This window comes from Oreochromis aureus, linkage group 1, assembly GCF_013358895.1.
Source record: "Oreochromis aureus strain Israel breed Guangdong linkage group 1, ZZ_aureus, whole genome shotgun sequence".
Classification (NCBI taxonomy): Eukaryota; Metazoa; Chordata; class Actinopteri; order Cichliformes; family Cichlidae; genus Oreochromis; species Oreochromis aureus.
Genome location: NC_052942.1, coordinates 14,552,038 through 14,568,106, shown reverse-complemented (window position 1 = coordinate 14,568,106; position 16,069 = coordinate 14,552,038). Strand labels below are relative to the sequence as shown.

Genomic DNA, 16,069 nt, shown 5'->3' with positions numbered 1-16,069 from the left:
ATTCAGTCACATGGAAACACGTCATTGTTTACTTAGAGCAGCACCTAGCATAATACTAACCTAGCCACTGCCTTCTCTTGGTCCTAGTTGGCAGAACGGTGCACAATTTAGCCCCAAATTACAACTTCCAAGGTGACTTATGTTTTGCTGTGCGGTCTTTACCCTCTCTGTGCTGGTCTGCCACAAGCACAGAATATGTGATGTTACAGATTCCAGGTACAGGCTGAGCTGCAGGCAGATTGCTTTAAGAAACATCAGGCGTGATACAGAAAAAGAGAGGAGAAAACAAGAAAAAAAGAGGGTAAAATGCTGCAGTACTCTCCCTCTGCCTCACCCCTATTCAGTCAGTGCTGCCTGTGTAGCAGTGCCTCCCTCGCTCCCCCACTCCTTACTGTGTGAAATTGGGTTTACATAACCTACTGCAGTCTGAGATAACGCAGCGCACCACTACTGGCGACATCTTCTCCTTAAAGGCAACAAAGACACACAACATTTGCATGAAGCAGCATTAAACATTCATGGTAGTACCATTCATAGACTAGTATGTGGTATACTGAGGGCTACTGTTTCTATACGCCATTGTTGTGTGCAAAAACACGCATGTACAAACATCTGCATGCTCACAGGCCTCTTCCTGGTAAATGAAATGGAAAACGCTAACGCTCTTCTATCACTCATTGCTGTCGCCCACAGCAATGAGTGGTTTAGGTGCATAAAAATATCCATTGCTCTTTAAACACTGCCGTCCCCCTCTTGCACAGCCATGTGAACAGTATTCAAGAGGTCTTTGATATGTTCTCTTGCAACGACAGTAGTCTCTGGATACATCAGAAGTATGTGTGTGTGTGTGTGTGTGTGTGTGTGTGTGTGTGTGTGTGTGTGTGGCACAGAGGGGCCGTTGTCAAGAGAGAGAATGCACCCATTTTATGCAACTCTTACTTAATCACTTCATGTTTTACCAGTTTTGTATAGGCTTGTTGGCTACAGCCAGTTCTGTCTGGATGGAGCTGGGCAAGAGGTCACTTTCCAGGGCTGTTATCTATCTCTGGGAACCCAGTTTAATGCTTGTGTGTGCGACACTCTGCGTCATTCTGGCTGATGAAGTTGAATCAGTTACCAGGATTGTTGTTCCCTACATTCTCCTCTTACTGTGTAGCTCAGAAGGGATCAAGTCACATTACCTCAGCCAGCCTCGTTTGTTTTCTAACAGCTGGAGGACTGACGTACCAACCGGACTGGACTGAACTCTTTCCTAGTAAAGGTCCTGGTAAAGCTTCAGGACTTGAATTACCCAATGAATTAGCCAATAGCAGCACATGAAGTTCATCTTGAGGGTGTGTGTTTTTAATGAAGATTTTTAAAAAATAGATTGATAGTAAGAGCCTAAAAAGAAGTGCATTTTCAAATAAAACCTATTAGACTATACTATATCAGCATATCTGACAGAGTTACATATTTGAGTATACAGAAAAAACTGTTTTAAAATTTATCAAGTTGATGAATTTGAAAAGATTGTAAGCCTAAGATTAATATTGTCTTACTGATGATCCCGCTAATGCTACTGGCTGACGTTTGGCACCAGAATTAGTTTTGTATTTTCCAAAACAGTTTCTATTTTTTATTTCATTTTGACTTTTTGTTTTGTTTTGTTTTGTTTTGTCTGTCTTGTCTGGCGGCGTTTGCAATCTTTCAGATCACAATTCTGATTGCAAATGCTGCATTTGGTGCTGAACACATTATGCCTTTGCTAGAACACCTATAGAGAGTCTCTATAGGCTCTTCTTGTTCATCTTTTATCTGTTTGTTCATTCATTTATCTTTGTGTAATTTCAGATATTACATTATATGTGGAATATTATGACAATGTCTAAGGCAAGACAGGCAAGAGACAAAAAAAGAGGTGGTGGGGGGATAAAAACAAATACCAGTGCACAATGTATCACCAACTGCTGCACCTGTAAGAGACAAAGGAAACTCCCAAACAAACATACAGCACCTGGAACACACAAAAAAAGAAAAAGCACAGATACATAAATCAACAATCTTCCTATAGTGTGTGTGTGAGAAAGAGAGAGAGCGAGTATGAGTGAGTGTATGAGAATGCCTGTGTCTTTGTCACAAATGTACTTAATGATGAGGGTGGGAAGCTGCAGCGATGCCCCCCAGAAGCCTGGAGGCACACAGAGATGGAACCAGGACAACCGCGTCATCTGCAGCTCCCAAGTATGGAAGACCCAAGGCCGCACATCTCGGCTGCATCCGTGCGCCCATCCCAGCAGGAGAAAGAGGGAGGCCCCAGAGGGGGTGCCCACATCCAAAGGGTGAGGACAAGAGGAAACGGGCAGTCACCCCCGCTAGAGGCTGGTCCCCCTGGTATGAGTCAAGAGCAGGGCCCCAAGGCCCAAGGGCCACCGGCAGCACAGACACCCTGTAATGATCACCACCACAAATTGAAAGTGACTAACGTTTTGTTTTTAATTCAGTTTAGTTTCATTTAGGTTCCAGTTTGAATTTTTGTAGTTTTGGTTTAGTTTTTGTTCGTTAGTTTTAGTCTTTTTTAAATTATTACATTATTACTATATGAAGGACATAAGTTAGGGGCAAGATTTAGATAAATCCACAGGTATTGCTATAGGTATCGCTAATTTTTCTTTCAGTTAATTCAATTTTACATATAACTGTAACTGCAGAAATATACTACTAGTACAGTTATGTTTTATTGTCGAAGCACCAGTCTTGTTGTAAAATTAAATATCTTACTGGATACATCGCTATAAATTTTGTCCAGGTATGATACTTGGTGCTTAGAGACACACTAATCATAGCCTGTACATAAAAGATGGATTTAAGCCTTTTTTCCATTGGTACCTACTCGGATCGGCCTGAGGCGACTCGAAGTGGCACGATTCACCTCGACTCGTTTTCCATGAGAATCGAGTGCCAGCTAATGGTCATTATAGCAACGCGACCAAGCGTCCTGTGACGTAATTAGTATGCTACATGAATGCCACAACAAAGGTGGGCGTTGAGGAGACGATATACCTGCTGCTCTGTCTGTGGCTTGTTGTCAGACTCAAGGACCACAGCGTTGTCTTTTGTAGCCATTTCCCTCGTTGCCGGGTTTGGATTTTCGTGAAGGAGATGCTCTCATGACTCATCGAGTGACCCCTCTGACCAGCCAATCGTTGGTGTCACCTTTTTGAATCGGTTGGAATCCCGGCAGCGTAGGTTCTGAAAAAGAACTTGGTACCAGGTCCTATGACCAACCCAAGCAGGTGCTAATGTATAAGAGTCGTTAGAGTTGAGTTGAGCCTTTTCACTGTCACCATCTTGATATTTTGAAACCAGATGTGATGAGTGAGGGGTGGATCTGACTCAGAAACCAAGGGGCACTGCAGACTCACACAGCAGTATCTAGTCCACAACAAGGTACAGTTACAGAGCTCAAACTGCCCCACTGACATCCTTAAATATGTATGAAGGTACAGCTTCAACTGCTGGAGCAAACCATAAAATTCTTCCTGCTGCTGACTGCTTATGAGAATGGGATTAACCCAGAATCTGTTTCTTCCTTTTCATGATTAGAACGATCAGTGCCAGCTCATTGTCGCTTGGTGTTGACTTCATTTGTTTGATATTACGAGTTGTTTTTTTTTGAGGATACAGTTTTTGCAAAAGCAATGCTTTCCTTTAATATATAAAAAACATATATAATAAGTTAACAAGCTCTAGATAGGCTCTAGTTGTACATTGGCAAATATATAATTTGCCAAATAATTATGCAAGAAAAAAACCCCTGAAACGCCGTAAACGTTTCAAGAGGTTCAGTCGTGAATCAACTGAAGTGATGCTCCACAGTTAGTGGCTGCAGCGGCTTGTGTTGGTCTCAACCTGCACATTGCTCAATGAAGCAAACAGGTTGTTTATGCAGTTTGGAGAATAATAAGCCAGGTTAGCTTGCTAATAGTAACACTAATTAGTGTTTCTTTTACAGCATTTAGCTGCAGGCAGGCTGTCATATCTGGTTTTAATATGAGATTTAAAATGTTTTGGTTGTTTATATAATGACTATGTAAATCAAGTCTGCAGGTTTCCTGTGAGATTTCACATCTTCTAAAACCCTTGGTTTCCTGACAGTTGAAACGGTGACGATTTGGCAATAATAATGGCACCAATCTATGGTTGACAATTTAAAAGGGTATCTATTAGCAGGCCCTATAAGGGCTGGATGTTTAGCAGAGGTGTAGTAATGGCATCAGTATGGGTTAGAAAATCAGAGGGGGTGCCAGTGAAAGCTTGGGACTTCCTACAGCTGCTTGTACAGGAAGAAGTAGGAATTTCTACTCTTACTCCTTCCTCTGCAGGCAGGTTATTGAGGGGGGGGATCTTCTCCCACAGAACTACAGCTCCTTTGTCTCAAACCCCAAATCCTCTAATCTCTTGTGTCTTCTATGAGGTGGGTTTTGGCATCGTCTCCTCCTCTGACAACACTACACTCCCCGGTTCTTTCCTCATTCACACGAACTGCAAAAACCCCAAAACAAAACCAAAAAACCCCACCACCTCTAAACCAGCGCACTGATTATGTGTGCACATGAGGGAGAGGAACAGAAATGGCAGATGCTGCTTCTATGCTATTAACTTAATCTTTTGGCAGCCCGCAGCAATTATGCCATTAACAGCCTCCCCTCCAAACATAACAGTTTGTTTCATAATATCGCAACAGCGTGATTCATATATATATGATTCATGGTGTTAAAAAAGATGAAGAGGCCTCGAGAAGCTTTGGTTACATAAAACAACCGTTTTTGTTTTTTATTTATTTTTATTTTTTTTATTTCACACCTCTTCTGTACACAACATAAACAAGCAAACACACAGACACAGCCACCCACACACAGGTCATAAGAAAATATACAAAAAAATATGGCTGTTTATATGCCATGTGGGCTGAGCACTGATAATACAGTGGAATGATAAGGGAAGCTGAATTATTCGTCGTCCTCTTCCTCGTCTTCTTCGTCGCTGATGACATACTTCTTTGCCTTTTTGGTGGCCGTTTCCTCGTCATCTTCTGCCTTTCTCTTGCCTGATCCCTCGCCCTCCTGTGACAGAGTACATACAGCGTACATTCAAGACTTTCAGTCGTTCCGTTACGCTTCAACAGTGAGTGCAGAAAAGCATTCCTGCTCTGAAGAGTCTAACATTTGCTGTCCTGCTTAGTTACAAAGGCTAATGAGAAAAGTTGGCTTTTATCCTCCACGGTGTCCTGCCTCACACCGCCCCCTGTCTGTCAACCACACCACTGCACCTACCTCATCACTGTCCAACTTCTTAGCCTTCATCAGCCTCTGGGCTTTATCGTCATCAGAACCTTCATCACTGTCTGATGAGTAGATCCTGGCTCGCTCCTCTGTACGTGAGGCAGAAAGAGAAGAGCGTGTGCATCAGGCCTCTGTAACTCCCAAACACGTCTCAACATACGGGGCAAAATTATACAAACAAAATGACAGCAGTCAATGTGAAACACATTCATCCTCACCTCTCAGGCCACTTCCTCCCTTGTACTTGCTCTTGATGGCTGCGAGGCTGATCGCCTCCTCGCCCTCTTCCTCATCGTCATAGCGATCGGGCTCCAGGTAGCTGCTGCTCAGGCCTCTCTGATGCTGCTTCTCCCTTATCCTCCTCTGCTGGGACTCCCTGCGGATGGAGGCTCGCAGCCGCTCCTCCTCTTTCTGCCAAGACAGACCCGAGTGGCGAGTTTATACAAAAATCATTTCAAGGCATTTAATTTCTAGCTGCTTAGTTGTTAATTATTTTTTCCCCAAACACACTGAGAAAAAAGGTCGCTTTTTATGATAGGTGCGGGAAAAGTCTAATTAATTTCCCTTTAAAGCAATAAGCTGGCCTTGTTGGGGGAAAAAAGAAAGAAATGAGCCTATTATTCATTTTTGCTCTTAAGTACATTTACCCTGCTTGTTGTTCTGTTATTCCTATAACATGACCATTTCCCACTGGAATAAATAGAATTAGCTGTCCTACAATAAAAGGACTCCAGGCAGAGTAAGGACAAACAAGGGAAAGGGTAATTACTTTCTAAAATATTTACCCTCCTGCCCCTCTTAAGTTTGACAATCAGCTAGTGCCAGTTAGTCAAAAATTTGCTTCAATAACCTTTAACTTTAAACAGGAACACATGCTTACTCAGTCTGAACATTATTAGACATCTACAGTATGTCTATAGCAAACTTTAATATCAAAAGAGACGTTTTTAAGCAATTCTTGAACCCTCAAAAAACATATTTGAGTCTCAATATTCCTACTTATTTAAGCTACCCACCATACGTTTGCGGTAACAAAAGAATTTCCCAGCTTTCATGGAATAAACGGTCTACTGTGTATAACTTAGCCCATCAGTATTACTAACATATGTAAATATTTCGAATCTTTTACCACATGTGACTACTCTGCACTTATGATTATTTAGTGCTTTAACTTTGCATTTTAATTACAATAATACTGTGTTTTCTAATCTAATCAAATTTATAAATTTCCTTATTTTTATTACCAACAATGAAACAATTGTGAAGAGAGGACAAAAAAATAGCTTGTTTCAGCATACTTTGAAACAGAGGCTCGACTTGAGTAACTATAGCAATGCTGTTTACTTTGAGTCTTACCTGAATCCAATCAAAAGGAGGCTACTTTGATAGTAAATAGTGAAAGTAAATAAAAATAAAGCTTCAATTTGATTTTGACTCGAGCCCAACAGCTCATCAAGCCTGCGAGTGGTGAAACCAAACAAGTATTCCTTAACCACCTTTCCTGCATGGATCTCCAGAGCCACAGCTTCAACACCCCATGGTCTTTAGAGCAGGAGTGGGCAGTTAAGTGGGTACATGACAACCTGTGGCCCCCTCTGCCCACCATTGCTCTAGAAATCTACACATTGCACAGCTACTGAAGCTCCCATTATGATTAGCTTTGACTGTATGCCCAAAGGCTAGATCAGTGTCAAAATTATGGTACTGCAGAGGTGATTAGAAACTGTGGAAACTTAAAAGACATTTAAAACCTATAAACAAAGACTGTGCTGTGGGCTACTGGTGTGTTTTTGTACTTTAGTGCAAGCTTAAGGCTTTCTGTCACCAGTCACCACCCGTTTCCACATCTACTACATTTTAGCTGCTCCTACCACATCTAACAAATGTCATCCTTTTTCTTAAAAGTAAAGCAGCCTGATTTCAGCTGCAGGTACTGAAACAGCCTGTTTGGAAAACACCTAAACCCAGTAAAGTAGAGGCACAACAGAGTGAATGAAATATGAGGTATACTGAGGTTACACCTGAAATCCACATTCTGTGGAAATGTGAGACTGGCATACACTTGTAAAAAGGCAATGACCCTTGTTGCTGTTAAACTGTAATTATGATAACTTAAGAACCACCAACTGGAAGTATTGACTACAAACAATGGGGGAAGCCTAATTAATGTCTAGTATTTGGGCGTCTATTGTTAATTATTCAAACTCGCACAATCCTCACTGACGCACATTCGCCGTCATCATGTTGGACATGATTCTTTAAAAATACAAAGAGAAATACAAAGAGACAAATGTGTGTTTATATGTTTTAAAAGCCATTTTGAGCTAATGCTGCACAGTGACGAACAATGTAGTCTGCAGTCTTTCTTTGAGCTGACAGTAAACGCATCACCAGAACTCTAGACTGGCCGACTCCGTTTCCATTTCACTCGCCACTGCGTGACCACATTATGTAAGCATGTCAGGTTATGTCTTTATGTAACCGGCCATGGTGCTTGTCAACAGCTGACCTCATCCGACTCATCCAAACCCTTCCGGTCTCTGTGGTAACAAAAGAATTCTCACACCGGACTGCGCGTGCTACCTTGATCATTTCATTACGATGGGACTCGGGATCTCGTCCAGCCATGGGAAGGATTCTGATCTTCTGTGTCTTTGAGCAGCGGTCAGCCAGAGACAGGGTCATCTTCCTGTGGGTGGCGCTGTCTGTGGAGTGGGGTCTGGAAGTGCAGAAAAACCAATCTGAATAATAACATTTCCCCAGTACGTCTTTATAAAAGTGCATCTCTTTAAACATTAAGTTGGTTTTGAGTGGGAGGTTTTCACACATTTTTTCCCTTTTCTTCTTTATTAACACATAGATTACACCTCCGTGTTGCAAACAGGCAGAAAGAAAAACACAGTATCGACTGCCAAACCTGTTTTAGTCCACACTCATTAAATCTACCTTGTGGAGTTTTTAATATCGCACGCTATATTTCTATCTTGGGCAAACACATTGCACACAGGGCATGTTAAGCATATTCCTGCCAATAATGTAATGCAGAAGGAAACTAAAGCACAGGCTTGCTGTGATGTCTTGCTAATGAGAAAGAGACTCCCACTCTGCTGCTGTGGAATCTCTGTTCAAACTGATTCACGGCTACACAGCAACAAGCACTGAGAGCAGGTGTGGATTAAATAAAATACAATAAAATATAAAACAAAACACATGCCATTTTCTTATGTACACCTGTTTGACTGCTCCCTAATAGAAATATATGATCAGCCAATCACGTGGCAGCAACTCAGAGCATTTAGGTATGTAGACATGGTCAAGATGACCTACTGAAGTTCAATCTGAGCATCAGAATGAGTAAGAAAGGTGATCTGAGGGGAACTCTGAATGTGATATGGTTGTTGGTGCAACACAGGCTGCCCTGACTATTTCACAAAGTGTTGATCTGCTGGATATTTCCGCATAACCATCTCGAGAGTTTACTGGGAAAGTTTATAAAAAGAGAAAATATGCAGAAGAGCATCTTTGAACGAATATCACATAAAACCTGGAAGCAGCAGCTACAGCAGCAAAAGACCACGCTGGGTGCCACTCCTGTGAGCTAAGAATAGAAACCCGAGGCTACAATTCACCTGAGCTCACCAAAATTGAGCAACAGAAGACAAAAACACTGCCTGATCTGATGAGTCCAGATTTCTCCTCTGACATTCAGATGGCAGGTTCAGAATTTGGCATTAAATTCATGAAAGGATGGATCCATCCAGTCTGATATCAACAGTTCAAGGCGCTACTAGTGGTGGTGTAACGGGGTTGGGGAAATTTCCTCAGCACACATGTACCCCATAGAGTACCAACTATGCATCACGACACCACAGCCTATTTACTACTGCTGCTGACCGTGTCCAGTCCATTAACACCATAGGGTACCCATCCTTTAATGGCTCCTTCCAGCAGCATAACACCCCATGTCACAAAGCTCAATCATCTCAAGCTGTCAAGTCAATATGGACCAAAATCTTAGAGGAATGTTTCCAGCACCTTGTTGAGTCTCTGCCACAAAGAATTAAAGTAGCTCTGATGGCAAAAGGAGGTCTAATCCGGTACTAGCAAGATGTACCTAGCAAACTGGCTGTTGAGTGTAAATGTGGTCTCATTAAGTAGGCATACATGGATGTAAACAATGCTGGCTCATTAAAAAGCCCCCTATTCTAACCCTGGTATGACGTAACAAATTCATCAATTATGTTTGCTTGATTAAAAGAACACACTGTGTTCGTTTGACTTCACCAGAGACATCTGTTGTTGTCGAGTGTTTCACATGATTAGATCCCCGCCAATGTTTTTACAATACAAACATTAACCGCTGGCCTCAGCTCCCTCATTTAATGATAACTTATTATGAAAATATCATCACAAATATAATCTATGTATTTATTAAAAATACATTAAACTTAACACAAATCACTCACGATGCTGCCCTGAGATCACTCGAAGCTGTGAATGACACGGAGTCATGTGTCTGTTTGGCTTACTTAAGAAAATGTATTTATCTGTAACCTTAAGTTGGTGAATGAAGAAGTCTTGTCATACAGTATGTCCTTTAGCTGCTCTGAAACATAGTCTTATATTTTTTTTAAAAAATGTGAATTGTCTGGCTTTAAAAGAGTTAAAGGTGCTTTTAAAAGGAAAAAAAAGCATTGTAACCATCAGCACGCTGAGCAGTTTGAGCCCTAATCCTAATCAAAACTCAAATGTTAATGCTCCAAGGGAACAAACTGTAATAATGTTCTGTTTGGGAACACGGAGTTGCACACTGAGGCAGGTTTGCCCTACTAGACCCATGTGGGGTGAAAGACAGAACATTCAGGTGGACTTCGGGGGGGCGCTAAGAGGCTTAAACAGTTCTTACTGGGAGAAACCTGTGCAGCTTGCACAAGGTGATCCGGGGACTTAAAGCATTCAGTACATTTCTAAATGGAGCCTGAATGAAGGGTGCCATTGTGGCTGCTGTTGTTGTTGTTTGTAGAGGTAGCCCAGAGTTTGTTTAGAACATATTCTACTGTCAGGGAGCCAGACGGAGGAGGAGTCTCCCTCGCAACTCACAGTCTGTGCCTAAAATGAAAAGCAGCCACACTGGTATGTTAGTGCATTACCTGAAAGTGAGTTTGGTTTTGAACACGGCCTGTCCCTGCAGCCCGGTGCCCTGTCGGATGAAAAGATGGTTGTGGTCTCCTTGGAGAGGAGCTTTGTAAACATCGAACACTTCGTTCCCCAGGTGGAGGGACATGCTGTGGAAAGAATGGGAAACTGAAAAGCGTGCCAAGTACAGAGTTATGTCCTGATCGCAGTGTCACACCACGCGGCATCCAGCCTGACGTAACACACACCTGCCGTCGGACCATTTGACAATGCGCGCATTGCTCTCTCGGGTTTCATTTCCCTCCTCGTCTCTCTTCGCTCTCCACCGGATTGTGTTCTCCACCTGTGGGGGGAAGATGATGAACATCAGGTGACTTGGGAAAAAAAATAAATAAATCTATCAAAATCCATCATCCATCAGTTTCAGCCTACACAGACCTTCAGTTTGAGCCTGGTCCGCCCCTCTTCATCCAGCATTTCTTCATCCTCAAATTCATCCTCATAGTACTGAGGATCAAACGGTCTAAAAGGAAAAAAAGAAGAAAAGACAGCGTCAAAGAAAATCTAATTAGCTTATCATCAAGTGAAAATATTTTTTCCATTTATCTACACTGCACATGCTCTGACCTCGGCTCCACAGACAGGAAATTGGGCAACTTGACAAAATAAAGGTCGGATCCCAGGTCAGTGCTGACTTTTGGGATCTCTACTTCAATACGAGTTTCAGGCGCAGGCTCCTCTTCTGCCTGCTCCCCCTCCATACCATCCTCTGCATCCTAGACACACACACACACACACACACACACACACACACAGCACGAACAAGTCAACAAACACTGTATGATTCAGTGACCCATGACAATAGGGATCAGCTCAGAGAGGCTTAGAGAAAGGCTCAGAGAAAAAGGGGATTTTGGATCTTGTATAAAAATACTCGATTAAAGGAGCTTGATGATGAGTGCAGAGAAGAAACAGAGTGTGAGAGAACAGACACATACCAGGGGCTGGCCCGGGGTCGGGGGCTTCTCTGCATCGCTGTCTGAAGAGATGTCGTCCGCTTCTCCGAACAGGTCATCTGCTGCGGTCTTCTTTGCTGCAGAACAGTACAGATAACTTTCAGTACCATAAAAATATCAAATTCAGCAGTAGAAATAAAAGTCAAATCGCTGCTGCTACGTTGACCCAGTAAGGTTAGGGCTTACTTTTTGTTTCAGCATCGCTGTCTGAATCGGAATCGGAGGCAGCTTTCACTTTGTGTTTCCGTCCTAAGAAATCATCTTCGCTGTCACTTCCCTTTGGAGACTCTGAAAAACAAAACCAAGAAATTTTATGTATCATTTTCCACGTGTCGCGTTTATAGTGGAAGCACGGGAAACACGCACATCTTACAGTAAAGGAAAACAGTTCATCGCCTCGTGCAAAGAGTCTGTGAGAAAAATGAATCTCATATTAACCTCTGAGTTTTAAGCTCAGGATATGTTCACATATGGCCCCAATCCATGAAATTTACTGTGTAAAAAGATTAACCCTGGAGGCTGGCTCAGCAGCAGATCCTGGGGGTTGTACCTGATTTCCTGTTCCTCGGTCCCTCATCATCAGAATTTTCTCCCTCTTCGTCAGAGTAGTGGCGTTTCTCCTCCTCGTCCTCCGACTGGTCGCTCTTAGCTCCTCCACCCCACTTCTCATCGTCTGATTGGTTCTCCCTCCCTGAAGCTTCGCCATCAGTGTGAGGTGTGCCCGGGCCAGACTGCGGAGTCCCAGGATCGCTGTGCAACAAACACGGTAAACATATATTCCGATTTTAATTCCTTTGGAAGTCACTTAATCCCCCATCCACTTCCTTATGACAGACCAAAGACCTGATGTTTCTCAAACTAGAAAAGATATATTTTAGCATCCCGATCTCTGTGCCATCAACGAACTCAGTTAAACAACGGTGAGCTGCAGCCTGTGTGAGACGTCGTACCTTCTGTCTGAGCGAACGCTGCCCCTGTCAGAACGAGGGCTCCCACCGCCAGACATCCCGCTGCCAGCCGGGCTTCCTCCGTCCGACCGGTGACCCCCATCCTCCTCGTCTTCATCCTCATCTCGATGGTCGCGCTCCGAGCCGCTGTGCTGCTCTGCGTCGGAGTGATCATTGTCCCCGCGGTCTGAGCGCATGCTGGCATCTGACTGGTTCCCCGAGCGCTCAGACTGGTTGTCGCTGCCGCTGTGCTGTTCATCCTCACTGTCGTCTCCAAACAGCTCCTGTTAGGGAGAAGACACATGAGTAAGTTTAGATGCAGCTCATGACTGTATCATCACACAGACACACACGCGCCTCAGTCCTTCTACTGCAGACACAGGACACCTTCATTGTGGGATAAACACACTAGATGGTTTGAGGTAGGTTGAAGGTTTATTAACTCAAGTCAATGCAAGATCAACATTACAAAAGGAATACAATTCTCTGAGGTCACTGTGGAAGTTGAAGCAGTATTTTCAGTGCCTAAATTCACAGCTGAACGACTGATTAGGCGGCTGTCTGAACAATGTCTGCAAAATGCACCTTATTCATGCTGGGCTTGCCGGCCTCCTGGCCTTCGTAGTCGTCATCATCCTCATCCCGCTCCCTCTCGCTGTCACTGCCGCTGCCCGAAGCATTGCTGACAGAACGGGGCCTCTCCTGCTCTGACTCTGAACCAGAGCCGGAACCAGACTCTGCAAAGAGATAAAGCAGTCCGATTTATTCTAACTTGTAGTGCCAAACAGATGTTATTCAGTCCTCTCACATTACAAATGTGTGACTAAAAAGGTGAAGCTCAGCTTGTTTAAATCCTCATATTCTCCATATACCAGTGTTTTGTTCAAACAAAGCAGGGCTGGGGGCAATCCTGGTTTCAAAGAAATAATATTTATTTATTTAGGACTACCTTAAGTCTCTTTGAGGTGCAAAATCACAATATTTCTATGGAAAAAACGAGTGATGCCAGAAAAAGCTTCCAATTGTCAACTACTTTTGGACAAAAAGAAGCAAAGATGATATCAGTTTGTTAACATCAGTAAATGAATCATGCATCTTTAACTGTGGGATCCCTTAAACATCACTGTGTGCACAGCAGCACTGTAAACAACACTGATCCTGCATGAGGAGCTCCTTTATGTGGACTTTTTAGATGATTTCAGCATCAACACAACAAAGTACTTTGATAGTTTGCCACACTTTGTCTCACACAGACATATAATATATTTATGTCTGTGAATAATACCCATAGAGGATATTTAGACCCTTTTGAATAAATACTGTTATATCTGACAGTTGTTTGTATGGGATCATCTGATGCAATCACAATATTATTTATGTACGGCTGGATCAACAGTGAGTACTGAAATACACAGCGTCATACGGTTTTCTCCTACTGGTCTTCTTTCTGTAAAAATCATTTTAGTAGCAAGTCTGTGGAAATTAAAGATTCTGTAGGTGAACTTAGGTGCTGCACCAGTTTGTGCGTGAAGACAATTCTCATTTTGACAAAAGGGAACTCTTTTTAAGGTCTTAAAATTATATTTGCAGTCGTGCTGCTAAATAACATGAGCGCTGATCACATCCTGCACCAGAGCAACAAAACAACTTAAGCCATGGCCCTCCGTCTCAGACACATCACGTGAATCCAAACACAGAAAACCGATCTTTAAAACAATGAAAAAGAAAAAAAGAAAAAAAAAGAAAAGTGAAACTAGGTGAAGGATAAAAGAACTCCGCGATGGTTTCCATTAAAGCCAACGTTTAAAACACATTAACACTGTTAACGTCTGCCTCGATATAATGAACATCCGCGAAACGTTCAAGTTCCACACCTCACTCTCACGTTAAAGCTCAACTCTGCTTCGCAGCTGCGCACAACGCGGCACTCATCTAATTGCACAAACTGATGATTAAACAATATAATCAACGGTTTCCGGGCAACATTACCTCGCTGATCGTTGTCGCTGTCCCCATCACTCCCGAACAATTCATCCATGTCCGCCATTTCTTCCAAACTGTAGTAAAACGTGACCTACAGGATATAATCACCGGACTTAAGGATTTTGGTTCCGGGTCAAGCTGAGCTCAAGTGATGTAATAAATCTAGTCAACCGCCAGGGGGAGACACAACACCTGCTTAGCTTCTAACCAAAGAATATTCGTATCTAGATAGATAGATAGATAGATAGATAGATAGATAGATAGATAGATAGATAGATAGATAGATAGATAGATAGATAGATAGATAGATAGATAGATAGATATGTTTTTATAAAAGTCATTTTTCAGAAGAAAAGAACCCTAACAGATAACTAAATACACAACACAAATATATAAAAATCACTAAATACCCAGTGATATAACAGGAGGAAAGGGTCTAATTTATTTTAAACGTGTACATAGATAGTAAAGTCTGGTTAAATTTAAAACCTGGCTATTTGGAGTGTTTTATGGTCTCCTTTCCTTGTTCTGTCGTCTTTTTTCATTACTTTACTTTGCTTGCAATAAATTCTGCAATGGCACACATATAATGTGGCTTTGTGTTTGGGAATAGTAGCTGTGTGACACTGGACGCTATTGTTCACTTTATAACAGCACTCGTTGTGATGCTGTGGAGAGCTATATTAAAAAAAAAAAAAAAAAGCATGACTGATGAATTCATGAATGTATCAATATGACAGACTTGCAAAAACACCGGTAGGAATATTACAGTGATGTTTAGTTATGGCTTAAGTTTGAATGTACATTTTACCAGCTGGTTTGTCTTTCGTTTTTTTTTCTGGCTATACTGGTTGAATTATTGTGTCAGTGTCAGTGCTGGGAGCCACCTGACAGCATCTGTAAGCCTTTATTAACCTTTGTTTAATACCAGATGCTAAAGCAGTGAGGCTTATTTTCCTCTCAGATAACATCTGTGCAAAAATCCATGTGAAACCTGCTCCACCCTGCATTGTTTTGTTTTTTAGAGGAAGGAGCTCATGTCTGACACCACTGGAGCAAATCATAACAACAGCCAAGTGCTCTGACATCTTACAGTTAACCCTTTCTCAGGCAATGTGTTGATGAATGAAGAAAAACTGATTGCATTAAAAGTCATGTTCCTCTCTGCGCCTCAGTGCAGCTCAAATTCTTGAGCTGTTTATCTTAACAGCTTTAGGAAATAGGGAACCGAGGCATGTCTCAGCACCCTCATCTTTTGCTGAAGTTTTTGTGTTACGGACAAGGCATCTTATAAAACTGTGTGTACAGTTTTATGTGAGCCAAGAAGGTACACACAATTTAGCAAGGTATGGCTTTTAGTGTAGTTTTTCCTCAACAGCAGTAAGTGCGAAAAAACTGACAGAGTGAACAGAGGTCTAAAACAAGGCAGAAGGCTTTTTATCAAGAATTAAAATAATTAATTTTTGTCTGAAAATAATATTGATATGAAGGCTATATGCATTTCCAGGAGCTGGAGCCGGCAACTATTTTTTTCTTTGCCAAGATCTTTAATCTTGAAAAGTGCATGACACACTGACAGACAGAAAAGACCATTCGGTGAAAATACATGTTTAAGAGAGAGACCTGCTCCTGCTGCCTCCTTCCTTTGGGTCCTTAGATGTCT

The 16,069-nt window shown here is 42.2% G+C and overlaps 1 protein-coding gene across 1 annotated transcript; it reads right to left on the bottom strand.

Moving 5' to 3' along the window:
* Positions 1–4,798: 4,798 nt before the first annotated feature.
* leo1 (LEO1 homolog, Paf1/RNA polymerase II complex component) lies at positions 4,799–14,500 on the bottom strand. Its single transcript, XM_031728848.2, has 14 exons — positions 14,413–14,500; positions 13,009–13,160; positions 12,427–12,707; positions 12,027–12,226; positions 11,663–11,764; positions 11,459–11,553; positions 11,088–11,236; positions 10,899–10,983; positions 10,709–10,803; positions 10,475–10,609; positions 7,908–8,043; positions 5,543–5,735; positions 5,316–5,413; positions 4,799–5,105 (listed from the first exon to the last, which is right to left on the bottom strand). Exons 1-14 carry the CDS (start codon positions 14,468–14,470, stop codon positions 4,992–4,994), a joined length of 1,893 nt encoding a protein of 630 aa, XP_031584708.1. The 5' UTR covers positions 14,471–14,500; the 3' UTR covers positions 4,799–4,991.
* Positions 14,501–16,069: the final 1,569 nt, after the last annotated feature.